The sequence below is a fragment of the Myiozetetes cayanensis genome, unplaced genomic scaffold (assembly GCF_022539395.1).
Source record: "Myiozetetes cayanensis isolate MyiCay16 unplaced genomic scaffold, myiCay2020 scf1, whole genome shotgun sequence".
Taxonomy (NCBI): domain Eukaryota; kingdom Metazoa; phylum Chordata; class Aves; order Passeriformes; family Tyrannidae; genus Myiozetetes; species Myiozetetes cayanensis.
In genome coordinates, this window is record NW_026086604.1 from 129,588,018 (window position 1) to 129,603,934 (window position 15,917).

The 15,917-nt window shown below is 38.1% G+C and overlaps 1 protein-coding gene across 1 annotated transcript; it reads left to right on the forward strand.

Annotated features, from left to right (window-relative positions):
* The first annotated feature begins 213 nt into the window (after positions 1 to 213).
* On the forward strand, positions 214 to 4,274 carry STEAP4 (STEAP4 metalloreductase). Its single transcript, XM_050324164.1, has 4 exons — positions 214 to 669; positions 1,711 to 2,238; positions 2,861 to 3,025; positions 4,005 to 4,274. Exons 1-4 carry the CDS (start codon positions 214 to 216, stop codon positions 4,272 to 4,274), a joined length of 1,419 nt encoding a protein of 472 aa, XP_050180121.1.
* The last annotated feature ends 11,643 nt before the right edge of the window (positions 4,275 to 15,917 follow it).

A 15,917-nucleotide genomic window follows, 5' to 3' on the forward strand; every position in this document is an offset into this window, starting at 1 on the left:
TGGAGAAGTGAGTATTCAGACCATTTTTTTAAAAGCTGCACAGAAATCTTCTGAGAGTGCGTATTCAGAAGAGTGTGCAGGAATCATATTAAGCAGCAAGAAAACTCTTAGATTTCTGAGAGTTGTACATCCAGAGTGGATACTAGCCTTTCATCTTCAAGAGATTCATGTTTTGCTTAGTTTGTTCCTATTACTTTTTTTTTTTTTTAACAGATGAATACAAATTCTTCCAACATGATGGCCTTGGCTCCTAACACTTCTAACAAAAGAGAGACAGTGTGCATATTTGGAACTGGTGATTTTGGACGAGCTCTGGGGCATAAAATGATTCAGTGTGGCTACCCTGTGGTGTATGGAAGTCGGAGCACCCAGATATCAAACCTGATCCCCAAGGATGCAGAGGTGCTGAGCCACGCAGAGGCAGCACAGAAAGCTGCCATCATCATTATAGCAATCCAGAGGCAACATTACAACTTCCTTACACCTCTAGCAGAAATTCTCCGTGGAAAAGTCGTGGTGGACATAAGCAACAACCTAAAATTAAACCAGTATCCTGAATCCAATGCAGAGTACCTTGCTCAGCTGCTGCCAGGAGCCAGGGTTGTGAAAGCCTTTAACACTGTGTCAGCCTGGGCCTTGCAGTCGGGCGCGTTGGATGCAAGTCGGCAGGTAGGTCTGAGCTACAGGGATTTCCTTTGTCACAGTTATTCACTGTATGACTTCGTATTAGCCAGACAAAATACACATGGGACATAGGAATCAGAGAGGGTTGAAATGGTATTTTTCTCTATAATCCTCCATTTCAAAATAATTTGAGTTAAATTTCCTTTGGGTTCATAATATGGCATGACAAGGAATATCAATAGCTTGCCTCTGAACTCAGTGTTTTAGAGACACTAGACAAGCAAGGAAAGAAAGATGGCAGAGCTACAAAGAGAGAGACAGCAAATCAGGAGAACATGAGGGTTGCATCAGTTGTTCATAGGGGTTGTAAAATTAAACAGAAAGGAGATAGGAGGAATACAATGAAGCAAGAATAAAATGAAAAAAAAGAAAAAACAGGGAGGCAAGGTATATGATAGGCCAATGAGTATGGGCAACAGAAGTGAGCTAGAAGATGAATAAATTACTAAAATTTTCTGAATTAGAATCTATCACCACCTAAGTTTAACATATCAGTGTGTGCAAACCATTTTAACCTGTTCCTTAACCACAGGCCAGCAAGCACAGAGCTGCGCATAGGAAGAAAAATGGCAGCTTATTTGAAGAAAAATCATTTATTATTACGGTGTTTTCTGCCACTTTGAGGGACAGTGCTCTTGTACAATGCATGAAATCACCCAGCTACTCAAACCATTACTAGTTTTGCTTTCTGCTGCCAGATAAATGGTTTTGGCTAAACCAAAGGTCAAATATTCTATGCAAAGACTTGTACTAAGCATATTATACATCATTGTTTCCAGATATAAAATGTTGCCACTTGAAACTACGTCCTTCCCCAAACTAAAAAATCATATTCAAAACTCTTGGACTGGTTGGCCAAAATGTACCTATAGGCTACTTTTTGCCCTTTATTAATAAAGGTCAGCAGGGAAGCCAACAAGCAGCCTAGGAGGCTTGTGCTCATTGTCCATATCCACGACTGGGATGGCAGTAGAGAATGTCACAAAAATCTCTCAAAATAAAACTTCTGTTTGTTTTTGGCTGCAGGTGTTTGTCTGTGGAGATGACATGGAAGCTAAACAAATGGTGATGAATATTGTTCGTGCACTGGGTCTCACTCCACTAGATCAGGGATCCCTCTTGGCTGCTCAGGAAATAGAAAATTACCCTCTGCAGCTCTTTCCGATGTGGAAGTTTCCCGTCTTTTTGTCCCTTGGCCTAACTGTATTCTTCTTCTTCTACTGTTTGGCTCTTGATGTGATTTACACTTATGTATATGAAAAAAATAACTTTTCATTTTTTATTGCAATTACCATTCCAAATCGGATCTGCCCTGTAATGGCACTCATTCTTCTTGGCTTGGTTTATCTTCCTGGTGTACTTGCTGCAATTATTCAGTTATATAGAGGTACCAAATACCGCCGTTTTCCAGACTGGCTGGACAAATGGATGCTGTGTAGGAAACAACTTGGGCTAATAGCCTTGGCATTTGCTTCTTTGCATGCTGTGTTCACTCTTGTTAGTCCGATTCGCTCCTTCGTAAAATGGAGAACCAGCAAAGCAATCATCTCCCAGGTGAGTTTTGTTTCCTGCCCTATGTCTTTCTTCTGGCCTTGTTATAAATACTGCCTTATATCTTGGGCTTCAGAAATCCATGTGGACAGCCTAATGATCTTTACAATAAGGTCATATTCCTAGTTTCTGTGTTCCTTTTAATCACTGGTATATCTAAAGTTTATTGGTATTATGTTGAGCTGAGGGGAATTCTGGCCCCAGTCTTCCTGCTAGATAGTTGACATATTAATAAAATAATCAGGGAAAATATAAACTTTAAGAGTACTTTAAAGAAGCATATTTCCCTATTTCTCCATATACCTTTAAGAATATTTAAAAATATATATTTAAAAATATATAGAATATATTTTTACTTTCTGATTTTACTTAATAAGAAAGGATCACATATCTGCCCTCAAGGGTAGGTGTACAGAAATGTAAAACATATACCACAATTACAGGTACATGGAAACAACATGTAATATAATGCCTCCTTCTTGACCAGGCATTCAAAGTAAATCTCCAATGATTTTCAGAGAGTTAATGTATAGCATTTATCTCCTAGTTATCTTAGAATGTTTTTTTCTGATTATTGATCCTAAAACTGCTATCACTAAAGTATACCTGGTCTTCTTTTCTTCAGGTACTAAACAATAAAACAGAACCACTCGACACCACTAATGCCTGGCTTAGTGACTCTTACTTGGCTTTGGGAATTTTAGGACTTTTTTTCTTTGTTCTTGTGGGAATAACCTCCTTGCCTTCAGTCAGCAACAGTGTCAACTGGCGAGAATTTCGATTTGTACAGGTAAGAAAATGACTTCTAGAAAAACCTTCTTTCCTTATAAACTATATACCAGAGAATTAGAGCTTTCCTCCATTATTATCTCCAAATGTGATGTGTGTACTCTCCATGATCAGACAGTGAAAAAAAAAATCTGCACGGCCATAGAGCTTACCTGTAGAAACCCACAACTGCTCTGATGGCTGCTCGTGGTGCAACTGGGATTACTGCATAAACAAGAGAAAGCTGGGAAGATGTGAGCTCCAAAATGACTAACATCAAATGACTTTGACATCAAATTCCACAATTACACTAAGTAGCAAAATAATTTAGCCATTTATTGGGATAATTTTGTTGGTTTACAAGATAATTTGGTTAAAAGGGATTTGAAAAATTACTTTATAACTCGAATCCTCTCAGTGCCAAGCATCTAAAGAGAATCTGCAATTTCCGCAGAGTGTAAAAACTGATGTGCCTATAAACAGGCTGCCCTCACTATTATCTAAGCCCTCCTTTACGAGGAAGTTTGGTGCAAGCTGCCATGCCTCTGTAGGAGCTGAGCTGGATGGGAGAGGGGACAAGTGAAGGGGAAATTACTATCAATGAATGTTTTATCAAGCAAAAACTTGCACAGCATGGTACTTCTGGATGGGCAGCACTAGAGCATAAAAAATCTTGGATCTCTCCACTAAATGTCAGCACTTTCTCTGCTTTTTCACAAATATGACAGCTACTAGGGAATATGTGTGAGCCAGGAAAAATTATCATTGATATTGACAGAGAAGAAGAAAAAACTTTGTTTCCCCCATATCCACTTGAATTAATCTTTATTAAAAACAATAATAGCCTTTATATAAAATAGTTTCATTTCACCAGTCCTCAAATTGGCATATGCCATAAATCTTACTGTGTTCTTAAAATTGCATTTGTTCTATTTTAATTTACTGTTTTAACCCCCACTTCTTTCCTTCTTTCTTTCTTCCTTTCTTTCATTTTCTCCTAGTCCAAACTGGGATATGTGACACTGATTTTGTGTACTGCGCACACGCTGGTTTATGGTGGAAAATGGTTCCTGAGCCCATCAGCATACAAATGGTATCTTCCAAACATCTATATGCTCTCCCTCGTTGTGCCATGTACTGTACTGGTTGTCAAATTTGTGCTGATATTTCCTTGTGTGGACAAACCTCTGACACAAATTCGACAGGGATGGGAGAGGAATCCCAAATACTCGGAACAATCAAATTACATTAAAAACAAGTCTGCTGTATAATGAGACTAAACTGTATCATCAAAAAAAAATATTATGAAGAGCACATAAAAATGAAGTCTTGAGCCTGCTCTACCTGGAGAGGGAGAGAAAAAGTGAAAAACTTGGCCAGGCCCTGTGTAAAACAAAGTTACCCCAATGACAAGCTTAAAATACAAATCAAATAAGGCAATTGATTTTCTACACCCCAGGCAGTTTTTCACACAGGTCCAGGCCCTCTTTTCTGCTCTATATATTCCCCCTTGCCTGTTTACTCTCCATTTCTAAGAAGGGTATGTGAGAAGTAAATGGTGAACCCTGTCCCTCCTCTGTAGCTCCAGACCTGCTCCAGAGCTGGGCAGATCCACAGTAACCTTTGCTGTTAAGACAGCATCTGCTCCTCTTCCCTATCCTGCCTTTTGGGACTCAGGTCTACATGCACCTTCACACATCCACAGAGATCCATACACACCTGCATGTGTTTCCACACATTTCCCTGTTTCCACCCCCAGCATCCACCCGTACTAAAAGAACTGCCTCTTCCTCCTAGCATTAGTCTATCCTCCATTAACATCTGATCCAAAGAGATCTATGTTCATACCTTAGGAATAGTTGAGTAAGATTTGTTTTGTTTATGTACAATGACATTCAAAGGGTATGGGTCAAGGACTGCTGAATCTTTGCTTGTACGTCTGTACCACAAATTCGTGGGCAAGGGGAAGGAGGAAAGATCAAAATGGCAGAGAGATATGAGAAGTGCTCACAAGCCCACGCTTCTCAAGTATAGGCAAAAAATGATCTGTGATCTTTTATGTAAGCAGTGAGTTGTAAGGAAAGAAACTGAAGGAAAATCCTTTCTGTATGAGGGGGTTGTATTATACATCATAGTTATATCTCATGAAGATAATATTGTTGGTATTTAAAAAAATTAATCTTTCAATGTTATATTACAAATATTCAATGAAAATACACATATTTTAAAGACAATAAAGATTTTTTTTTTTATACTGTTGAGCTTTGCTATCACTTCTGGAACCTCTTTTGCTGTGATGCAGCTGCTGGTGTGCTCAGTTGTACAAAGATTTTGGAAAGCCTCAGGACAAAGAATAAAATGGGGTCCTGCCTTCAGCCAGCTGCCTGGACTCACTTTCCCTGATCTTTTCTTCTTGGGTGCTCAGCAGATCTTTGCTTAGTCAACCAAGTGGTCTGAGGATGTTGTGGAAAAACAGGATACAGCTGGGATGGTAACTTCCTCTTAAATTACAAACAGAGGATCCAACAGTGTCCTTTGGATTGGACAATAAAGAAAATGCAAAATGTGTTTGTTTTTATAGGAAGATAATTGCTAACTGTTCTTTTACTTTTCTGTTGTTCTCCTCCCTGTCCATACAAAGAATATTCATACTTATGAAAGTATGAGCATGCTAACTAGTATAGATAACTGTGCTTTAAAACAAGCATTATCAAGCAGCTTAAAAAAAATAATAAAAAACCCCACACAGACAAACAAACAAACAAACAAACTAACAAACCTATCTGAATGATACTTCTCCAAACATTTCTCAACAGTGGAGTCTTTCATTCTAGACACACATCCCCTTTTCACGTGATCCTCTGGCCCAGAAACAATCTGTTCTTAATACCCAAAAGAATGGTAAAGGAGTTTGGGAAATCAGCAAGTGACAGAGCCAGATTTCTTAGAAATGATTCTGGCACCAAGTACTCTCACTAAACACCACAGGTCCATATGTTATACTTGTCCTAAACTGATATGCATGTATTGATACAAGTCTTTACAGAAGTTTTCCTTGACCTGTGCCATGATGGAGTAGTACTACATTTCAAGTTTCCTTCAATGATTTTCCACATTAATCTTACAGAATCCTTTCCTGTAGAAGGGATCAGGTATAGCTCAAAGGGCCTAATGACAACACTGTTGTGAGGATGCTGTAACACCTTTACAGCTCCCCAGAGAAGGGAGGGGTAGAAGCAGCAGAGAGAAGGAAAACAAGACAGAACAAGAGAGAATTTGTGTGTGTGTATATAGGTAAAAGAGAAAGGGACAGACAGAGTAGAAAATAAGTAGCAGTAGCCTCAGCTATTATGCTCTAGATTTGCAATTTTGGGGGCAAATTCTAGTCTCGGTGACACAGTTACTTGATATTTATATTATTACGAGTAACAACAGTTCCAAGGGGCTGACACACACTGGGGTTTTATATCAGTTTTTAAAGGATCTATTTTTGGGGTTCTACCTATCTAAACCCGATCTAAAACCTAGCCTTCCTCTCTCACAGTTCAGTCAGTGGGTTGGAGTTTAAACTCCAACAGCCATGGCAAGTCCTACCCATTTAAAAGCTATGCTCTGCATCTTTTCTGTCCAGTGAACAGGCTCTTGCATGTTTCTGAGTGCCTTGCGTTAAGGAGAACCACAGGCCCAACCAGGTCATCTTTACCCTCACTGAGAACCAGTGCAAAGTAACACTGGCCTGAGTGAACACCGCCTTGTACACTCACTGACATCTAAACCACAGTCTCCAACACCCACAGGACTGTCGCTCCTGCAGGAAAGACAAGAGAAACTCTTTGGGGATGGATATCTCACTGCTTTGCTAAGTGAAAACACAGGCCGAGATGTACTGGAAGTGCTAAGTGGCTGGGTATAATTAGTAATTTGCTGTTTGCTCCAAGGATAAAGTGCCAGTATCTGCTGTGTACAAACTGAGGAGGCAATGCTGTTTGCTTACACGGAGTGTGTGCAGCAGCTCTCAGGAGAAGACCCAGAGCCCTTGCATCTGAACTCAGCAGCACGTGCTTTGTTGATTTGGGTAGGTAATAGGTCAGATCCTCATCAGCACTTGTTTTTCCAGACGGAGTGAAGGATTTCATATCCTGTTATTCTTGGGCAGCTGGGGAGTATTTGTTTTAAAAATTTACATATTTACTTCTTGAACAGGGTAGAGAAAATCAATTCCTTCAGTAATCGTACATGACAATTAAAGTATTCAATGGCAGTATTTTGAAAAATATAACCAGTGCCTCAGAAACTGTTGCTAGCTTGTATACATTGCTCATGGTTCAGCTCTTGGTATTTTTTTTTTCTTTTATGTACTGACAAAGCCTGGTCAAAAAGGAGATCAGAAGGATCATGAAAGGAATTTTAGAAAAGATATTTTCCATATGGTACCCAGAAACCATGAAGAGCTTTTATGACCATATATATATATATGTATAAAATGCCATTCTAAGAATTCTTGCAGGAATAAAGCACTGATTATTAGATCCACTTTTAAATCAGAGTCAACACTTGGAAAATAAAAATCACAGCTTTTTAAATAAGTGGTCACGTGGATATTGTCACAATAATAATTAAGTTTTGATTTCATTGCTTAAAAAAGTTTTATTCTGATGCACCACTGCATAGTGGGATAGACAACATGGTGTGTAAACCTCTACATCCTTCATGATATGGCTAACTTCACTTTCTTTGCCTTTTTGTTATACCCAGGGAATATCTATTTCAACCAAAATGTTCACTTATTAGTGAATTAATTAGACTTGCTTGAAACAGAATGGGATGTCAGATACATGCTGGCCTCAGGGGATGGAGCTGACACCATCTGACTGACACAGCTGACACTGCTGGAACCTGAACCACTGAGATCTGAGCAATTCCCTTTAGTTCCACCACACTGCACTGCAAGTCCTGAGATCTGCAACTTATTTTTGTTCTGCAGCACGACCTTCTGCCAGGCTTCTCTGCCTTATCTAACAGTCACCTCTCACTCCAAGACATGAGGCTTCATGACCCAGTCTACAAAGCTCCTTTTTTGCCGTATGTCAGGTCTTTGTAGCTTGCTCTTGTAACCTCCTCAGACACAAGATTTTACAAGAGCATCTTTTGTTTCAAACACTGGTTTGAGTATGTTGGATTCACTAGTCCAAAAAAAGAACTAGTGAATAGCATGAACACTTGCAGTAGCTATGTAACTAATGTTCGGCTGCTTTTCCATACTGCAATTAACGTATTTAGTAAGCATCCAGTTTTCCCATAATAGGTTAAATATGGCTTTCCCAAACACTATGGAAGTTTTTCTCTCCTGCAGAGATTTTTTTCTTTTCTCTGTATTATACATTTTGTTGTGGATCTCCATTTCTATCACTAATTCCTGACCTTAACATGAAAGGTTCACTCCCTAAAAGAAGCTGACATTCATCAAGATGTAATTATTTTATCTATCACCATGAAAAAACTGCACATCTCTTATTCTTGCACATTGTCTTAATTGAATGTTCTTGAATCTACAAATACAGAATAGACATAAATATTAGCTCTGACAAGACTGGACCCCAACACATTATTTTATTACAAGGAACCTCAGTGCTACAAGAAAAATACACTGTAGGACCTTAAGAGGACATGCACAAACCTCAGAGAACTGTATAAAATTTAGCTAATGCCTCCAAATGCTGCAGACCAGAAGGGGTGGTAATATTTGTTCATATGGCTTCACATCACCCTTTATTCCTGTCTTTGTTTTTGCTTCTACATCCAGATTTGCTTATTATTTGAAATACAGCCCCTTATTGTGCTTACTTATCTTCTCACTTGCTCAGATTTAAACTAGGAAAAGCTTAACTGCACTCAGTAGTCTCAAGCTATTAAACATCAGTGCATAGGCCTTTCCTAGTTTATTACCCATTAATTTTTTTTGTCCCCAGTTTTATGGAAGATGATAAAGAGTAGTCTTTATAATCCTTTCTTTAGAGCCTTCAGAAAGAGAGAAATGAAAAATGAAAAAAGTCAAGTTATAGTAATATGCTAATCATTATAGCACACAAGTGGTTGAACATCACCAGACCAAACCAGAATGTCCCAAAAAAGGCATGTTTGGGACACATTATATATGATAGAGTGTTGGCATCAAAGGACAAAGGTATTTTTAACAAAATATTCTGGAGAAAGGTATATGGAACAAAAGTGAAAAATTTATTAGAATGAGGAAGTGAGAGAGAAGGAAAGAAAAAGCTGGTTTTCTTCTTTTCTACTGGCTCCATGACAAAAAATGTCATGCATTTTTGATTGCATGGTACCAATTATTTCAGCACCTTATAAAGAATTAAAGGATGAGTTTGACCTTGGCAGCCCTGGAGTTCGAATTATCCTTTAGGATCCCTCCATAGGCTTCTCTCCCCAGTCAAATGGGTACAAATCTGCTTCTCATCCTTTACAACAACCTTTCCAAAGATGGTTACCACTCCACCCCACGCCACTCACTGTTGAGCAACAGCAGTAGCAAACCCAGGTGTGCAGCAAACCCAGGCACAGGACTGGCATGTCTCAGTATTGAATATGGTTGGAAAAACAGTTTCCTTGGGGTAAAAGAATGAGAAGTGCCATCGTCCAACTGTCCCGACTCAGGATGGAGACTGCTTAATGGACTGCTCTGTTTCAATGTGGGACACCATCATCTTAATTTTATCAATAAAGAAGTAAAATCTTCAGGATCTCACCAAAGAAAGGGTAAACCATTAAGGAAGCATGAAAATTTGAACTAAAGAAAAGCCTCCAGTACTCAATGAAGAAGACAAGTGAGAGTTGGACAGGGTGAGCAGAACCTGAAGAGGTAGCTGGAAGGGTAGTCCTTTCCCCTTTCCACTTGTCTAGAGATGAACCTGAGCTTTGGGAGCCCAGGAAGAGGACAGATGCAGTGCCCATGTCCCTGAGAACCAGCCCAGGCAATCACAGGAGATGGGTGCAGAAACAATTGCAGGGGATTATGTTAAATACATACAGGATTATAGTTTGTTTGTTTTGCTTGTAGCTTCTGGTTTCCAACCTCATAAGCAAAGATTGAAAATCAAATCCCATCTTTAATTGGATTGGTCTAAATGTCAAGCCTCAAATCACATGACAGAAACTCCAGTCTGGTTTTACTACCAAGCCTGCCTGGACATTGTTGAGATAAATAAACCCAACAACTTAGGATACCAAATCTTGACAGGACCTGAGGTATATCCCCTGTCCAGTTACAGAAGTCTGAGAAGGGTGAAGGGACTGACTTGGAACAATACCAAATACACAAGCATCACTCAATAACTTCTAACATCTCTTCTTCAAACACAAACCCATGTTTCCCGGCAAAGCTGTCTTCCTTGTCTTTTACAAAGAAGCTGACACTTAGATTCACACTTAGCTGTCATCACAGACATATCCCAAGTTTCTTTAATGATCCCTGTGTCAGTGACTCATAAAACATCACACAGGAAGTCAGAGGAAGGAGAGGAATTGGATGCAGGTTTCCTGGAGCTAAGGATAGTTCTCTAATTACGAGGAGCTTTAGAGATTAAAAAGCCAGAAGGCAACCTTGTGATTAGCTATTCTCTCTTCCTGCAGAACATGAGCTGCAGACAGTGCCTAAATTAATTCCTTCCTGAATTATCAGGAGTTGTCATATTTTTCGGTTCACAGACCTGCTACAAATTTTCCAACAGTAATACAGATTGCTGTAAAGTTTAAGCTTCCTGACAACATGTAGTTTTATCCTAGCTACCATTTGTTATTGCTGGCAGGTAATCCATTAAAACAGGCTGCATTAGAGATATTCTGAAAGAACTGCTGAACTTGATTTAAACGTTAGAGAGCTCACCACAACTTTTGGCAAATTATTTTGACAGCTGATTACCCTCGCTTCAATATACAGGTTGGATTTTTTTTAACTGTAGTATTCAGCCAACATAACTTACGATTTCCATGACTTATCTGAAGTGTCCAGAATGGTGGCAATATATGGAACATACAGATTACTCCAGAGAGGAAGCCCAGGGATACGAAGAAAAAGTGTAATATATAGATACAAATATAGATATAGAGGAATATAAATCCTACTGGTCCTACTGCATATGTGGAAATTCAACCATGCACTGAAACTTCTTGGTGATGATAATGAAAAATTTGAGGTATTTCCAACTGCAACTTTTTTTTTTAATTTAAAAAAACCCTAATAAAATAAAAAACTAAAAATACTAACAGCCACCATGAACAATCTCAAACTTGACTATAATTTCACCAGCCCCCTCCCCCCCAAACAAATGCTAATAAATGTTTGTTAATAGCACTGTGAAAACAAGCAAGGATTTTACCTGCAGGATTACAGTTTTTGTAACCTACTCTGGTAAATTCATATGGACAACAACTACCACATAAGCTGGTTTTCAGGGAGTTTCTCAGGAATTAGTGGCAGACCTACTATTACACATAAGAAGTCTCAACAAACATAAAATCACTGCTGAGGAAATGTGCAAACTATATTACCCTGGAACTTATGCACAATGAGGACAGAGACAGATGGAAACAATTCAATGGACAGTGCATTTTCAGCCATAGCCTCATTGAATTCAGCTCTGAGGAAAGAGACTATAGAGGAAAAAAGACTGAGACTCCATGTCACACTTCCAGCCCAAGGAGATGTAGCCTGGAAAGCTCCAGCTGAAAACCATTCACAGAGGGTCAACTAGAAAGGGTTATGAACCATGTTCAAAAATTCTAAGGGGGGTAGGAAAAAGAGGGCAGGAGAAAGTTCTAATATGCTTTTGTGATTTTCAAATGCACAGAGAAGAGAAATTACTCAACTGCTCTTGAGTGGCTACATATTGTTTCACACTGCGAAAGGGACAATGAAGACTCTGGAAAAATCTCCATTACACCAAAAATAGTGTAAGAATGTGGAAAAATTTCTTGTATTTATAGACTACAGGAATCTGATTGATTCATTTCACACAAAAAAATTTAGAAGTGAATGCAATAAAAAGTACCCACGTCACTTTTCTACATACGAGATGTCATAATCCAGTAACTAGAGAAGTGAGAGAAAGCAGCTTGTCTCTTCTACAAAACAGCAGAAAAAACTTAATGTATACAAATATATGCAACTCCAGGATTGTTTAACAGAGCAGTGGATATGAAAGAAGCACACAGGGAGTATCACATAAGCTTCAAATAAAACCACAGGTGTTCTTGGGAAGCTTTGGCTTGGTTTAAAGTTGAAACTCTACTTAAATCACTCTGCCCAGAGGCTGAGAGCAAAGAAACTTGTTCATTTCTTCCCAAGTTTAGGTATTTGACATTTGATGCTGCTGTACTTATTTTCAAAGAACAGATATAAGAAAATATATTGCTCGCTTAACAACTTCCCTTTCTAAAAAAGAGAACATGAAAAGTAATAGGCTGTAAATGCTTGGAGTTAGGAGAAGTATTAGAACCATTAGAGAGACAAAACACCAATATCAAATATCATTATCCCAGCATGAGAAAGATACAACAAAAAAATCTCAGACATAAAGGTATACAAATTACAATAAAAGCCTTCTGGATGTGCCTTGAAGACAAAAAACCTGAAAAAAAGTCATCCTCATGTATCAGGTGAGTATTCTTTAGAATGGATGAATTCTCTCTTGCAAACATCAGGTCAAGCATAGATGCTTTAGTTAAGCTTAAGTCACCAAGCTCAGCATATGGACAACAGCATTAGATTAAATGTTAATTGTCTGCGTAGTGCCAAAGGTTACACTACATCACAAAATCCTTTTTGTTCTCTAAATTATGGGAATGAATGTGTGAATGCTACCACCTGCATACCTTTCATTTATTCTTCTGAGATTTCTTAAAAACAATTGAAAAAATGGTCATGCTGTTTCATCTTCTTCTTTCCCCACACAGTTATGAGGAAAAAAAAAAAAGTGAAGAGTTTCTTAAGTAGGTCATCTAGCACAAGCACAGAGCATGTGTAAATAAAGAGCCATGGATTTTCCCCTTAGCTATCTGGAGAGAAGTTTCAGTGATCAGTCCAAACACTTTTTCTGTCAGAGAGGTGCCAGGAAAAACAGTAAGAATAAATTCAGCAGAAAATACAATAGCAATAACTTCCTAAGTAGGGTTCTTTAGGTTTTAGAAAATATACAGTAATAAAATAGACTAATTAAATTCAATCTGTTACATATGACATGAAAAGCAAGCTGAAAAGGGATCACAGTACTAGAAATAGGTATAGTGCTAATGTACTCTGGGAATGTGCCATAAATCCCCACCTTGGACATAATAAACGCTTAAATAAGATTACATGTGTTGAATATTCATGCTGTTCTTAGTTGAATTATGGAAGTACTATCTAAAGATTTTACAAATTAAATAAATGGAAAGGCTCCCAGGAGAAAAAAAAAAAAAAAAAAAGCCTTGTCTACAAGGAGGTAAAGAGCTATTGTTCAAATACACATGGAACTAGAGGCATCTGACCACTCTTGACATCCTCAGCTGTAACTACTGCAGCAGAAGAAAATCAAGTACCTCTCTTTGGGTGCAAAGTACTCATACCTAGTGTATATCTACACTGAAGACAACTTTTAAAACCAGATCTTTCAGCCAGGATAAGGACATCCCTTAACATGCCTCCACATTGTGTTCCAGAGAGAAAAGGGTAGTTTCTTTAGCTTTCTGACAGGTTTTATTCACGAGAGAAACAAAATAAAGCACTTAATCCATATTCATTCTCCACCCCTCCTCTCCCTCCACTCAAAAATCTCCAGAGGAAGCAGATTTATTTACCACTCAGGTAAAAAAACTTGGCTACTTCTACAAGCATGACTATAGATACCTGTGACCTCTGCTCCCAGGTAGGTTTTCAGCAAAGAGCTTCATAAGACTGATTCAGTCTTTAAAACCATTGTAAGTTCCTGTGCAAAATAGGACTATCTAAGTATGACTCACTAGGCCCACTACCAGAGAAGAACCATGGCTCCTTAAATCCAAGATAAGGATGGTCATGAGCTGTCACAAAACCATCTTATGTGCCAGAACTACTACGCAGTTGGCTCTGCCCTGAATACATATTTGTGGTTTTATCAGACTACACCTTTTAGGGGTTTTTCCCAGTTTCAATATTTTCATTAGCCTCCATGCTAAAACATGAAGAGTGCACTAGTTTTGACCAAATTTTTGAAATATGAATGTAAAATATGTATGTGAAAGTCTGCCAATTCTTTAGAGTGTTAGATGTGGAGGCATTGTACTTAAGCTAAACTATCAGAAAGGCATTATTAGATATTTGCTAATACAAAAGGTGATGAAAAACATCTGGAATGAACAAAGACACAAAACCTGTGGATGAAAGCAGAAACAGAAGAGGATGGGAACATCCTCAGAGTTGTATAAGTACCCTAGTCCAGAAGAGTGTGGAGATGCCTGTGCTTATCCAGACTGGGTTCCCACATCTGATAGCAGCTCCAAAATTCAGAGTGTTTTTTTTTAATGTTTACTGCCACCAACCAATTGCTCTAACTTTTGCTTAAATAAAATTCAAATTAAATCAGAAAGCTTTGCTGTAAATTTGCAGAGTGCTACTAGACAGCTCAAGGCCAATTCATTCCTGACTGTAACACATAACACTATAACACAGATAGAAAATACTAAGTGATTATTAACATCTGCAAAGATTCCTGGAACAGGTCTATTATAAAAAAGTAAGTATTGTTCTTAATGACATTATGCAGTTATCAGAACAACAAAAAAGTAACGTTCTGTAGCTTTTATTAAATTGGAGAATCCTAAACATTTTGGAGCACAGAGTACAGCAACTGACAGCCCATCTGGTTTCTTTATCCCTTTGCTTTCTCATAAGCCTTGTACATAGTTTCAAACAACATATGTGGATGTTTTTATTAAGAGGTGATGCAGAACCTGTATTTTATTTCCCTGAAAATTCTAATCATTTTACTGAAAGAATAAGCAATAATGACCTATGGTGTACATATTAGCAATGTATGAAATGATTCAGCTACAAAACGACTGGACAAAAAAGAAGCAACTATACTGATCATGACCTCATTTGTAGATAGAGCTCACTCTTTCTGGGTGGACAAAAACATTCTTAACCCCAACAAAGGGAGAAGAAATGTTTCCTGATTCATATAAAATATGGCAAAATAGAATACCTTAAGTGGCAAATTTATAGCTAATTTTAGCAATTACACTGCTTAACTAATCTAGTTATTTAGAACTATCAAATCCAAACATTCACATATGTAAATGATATGTGCATATCCAAACTTCAGATTAGATTTCCAAAAATATATGCATAAGCCTACGTTAAGTTTTTCTCAATAGGAAAACCTATATATAAACTCGTAAACCACTGATAGATATTTAAAAAGGGAGTTTGGCACATTCCTTTTGGCTCAGGAATGTTACAGCTCCTATTATCATCCCTGAGATCTAAGTACCTGCAGCAAGTACTTGAGGTTTATCTAGGTAAACTCTGTTTCTACCTTTGGCAGAACTTACATCTGTATATGGTAAAAAACAGGTAAAGTTTACGAAGCCAAGCAAGGGCTGATGTGCCTGCATTAGAAGTACCAGTGTGACATCTGGTGGGCACTTTTTAGGACAGCAATAGGCTTTTTAGCAACTTATATTAAGGTTGTGAGAAATTAAACAAAAAGAGAAAAAAAGTTAATACGAGGAACAAGAAAAACAGCATGGACTATACATGTGAGAAAAACATATTTACAAAAGAAACAGCTGGAGGAAGAAATGTTGTGTTCACTGGTATTGCTTTCAGGGTGCACCAAGTATCATAAAATTTTGTGACAGGAACCGCAAATACATCTCATGTT

What these genes read in the sequence shown, in the direction of transcription:
- STEAP4 (XM_050324164.1), top strand. Translation starts at nt 214, where the DNA reads ATGAATACAAATTCTTCCAACATGATGGCCTTGGCTCCTAACACTTCT. An exon ending in GCAAAGCAATCATCTCCCAG is followed by an intron (nt 2,239 to 2,860) that starts GTGAGTTTTGTT and finishes TCTTTTCTTCAG; the next exon opens with GTACTAAACAATAAAACAGA. An exon ending in GAGAATTTCGATTTGTACAG is followed by an intron (nt 3,026 to 4,004) that starts GTAAGAAAATGA and finishes ATTTTCTCCTAG; the next exon opens with TCCAAACTGGGATATGTGAC.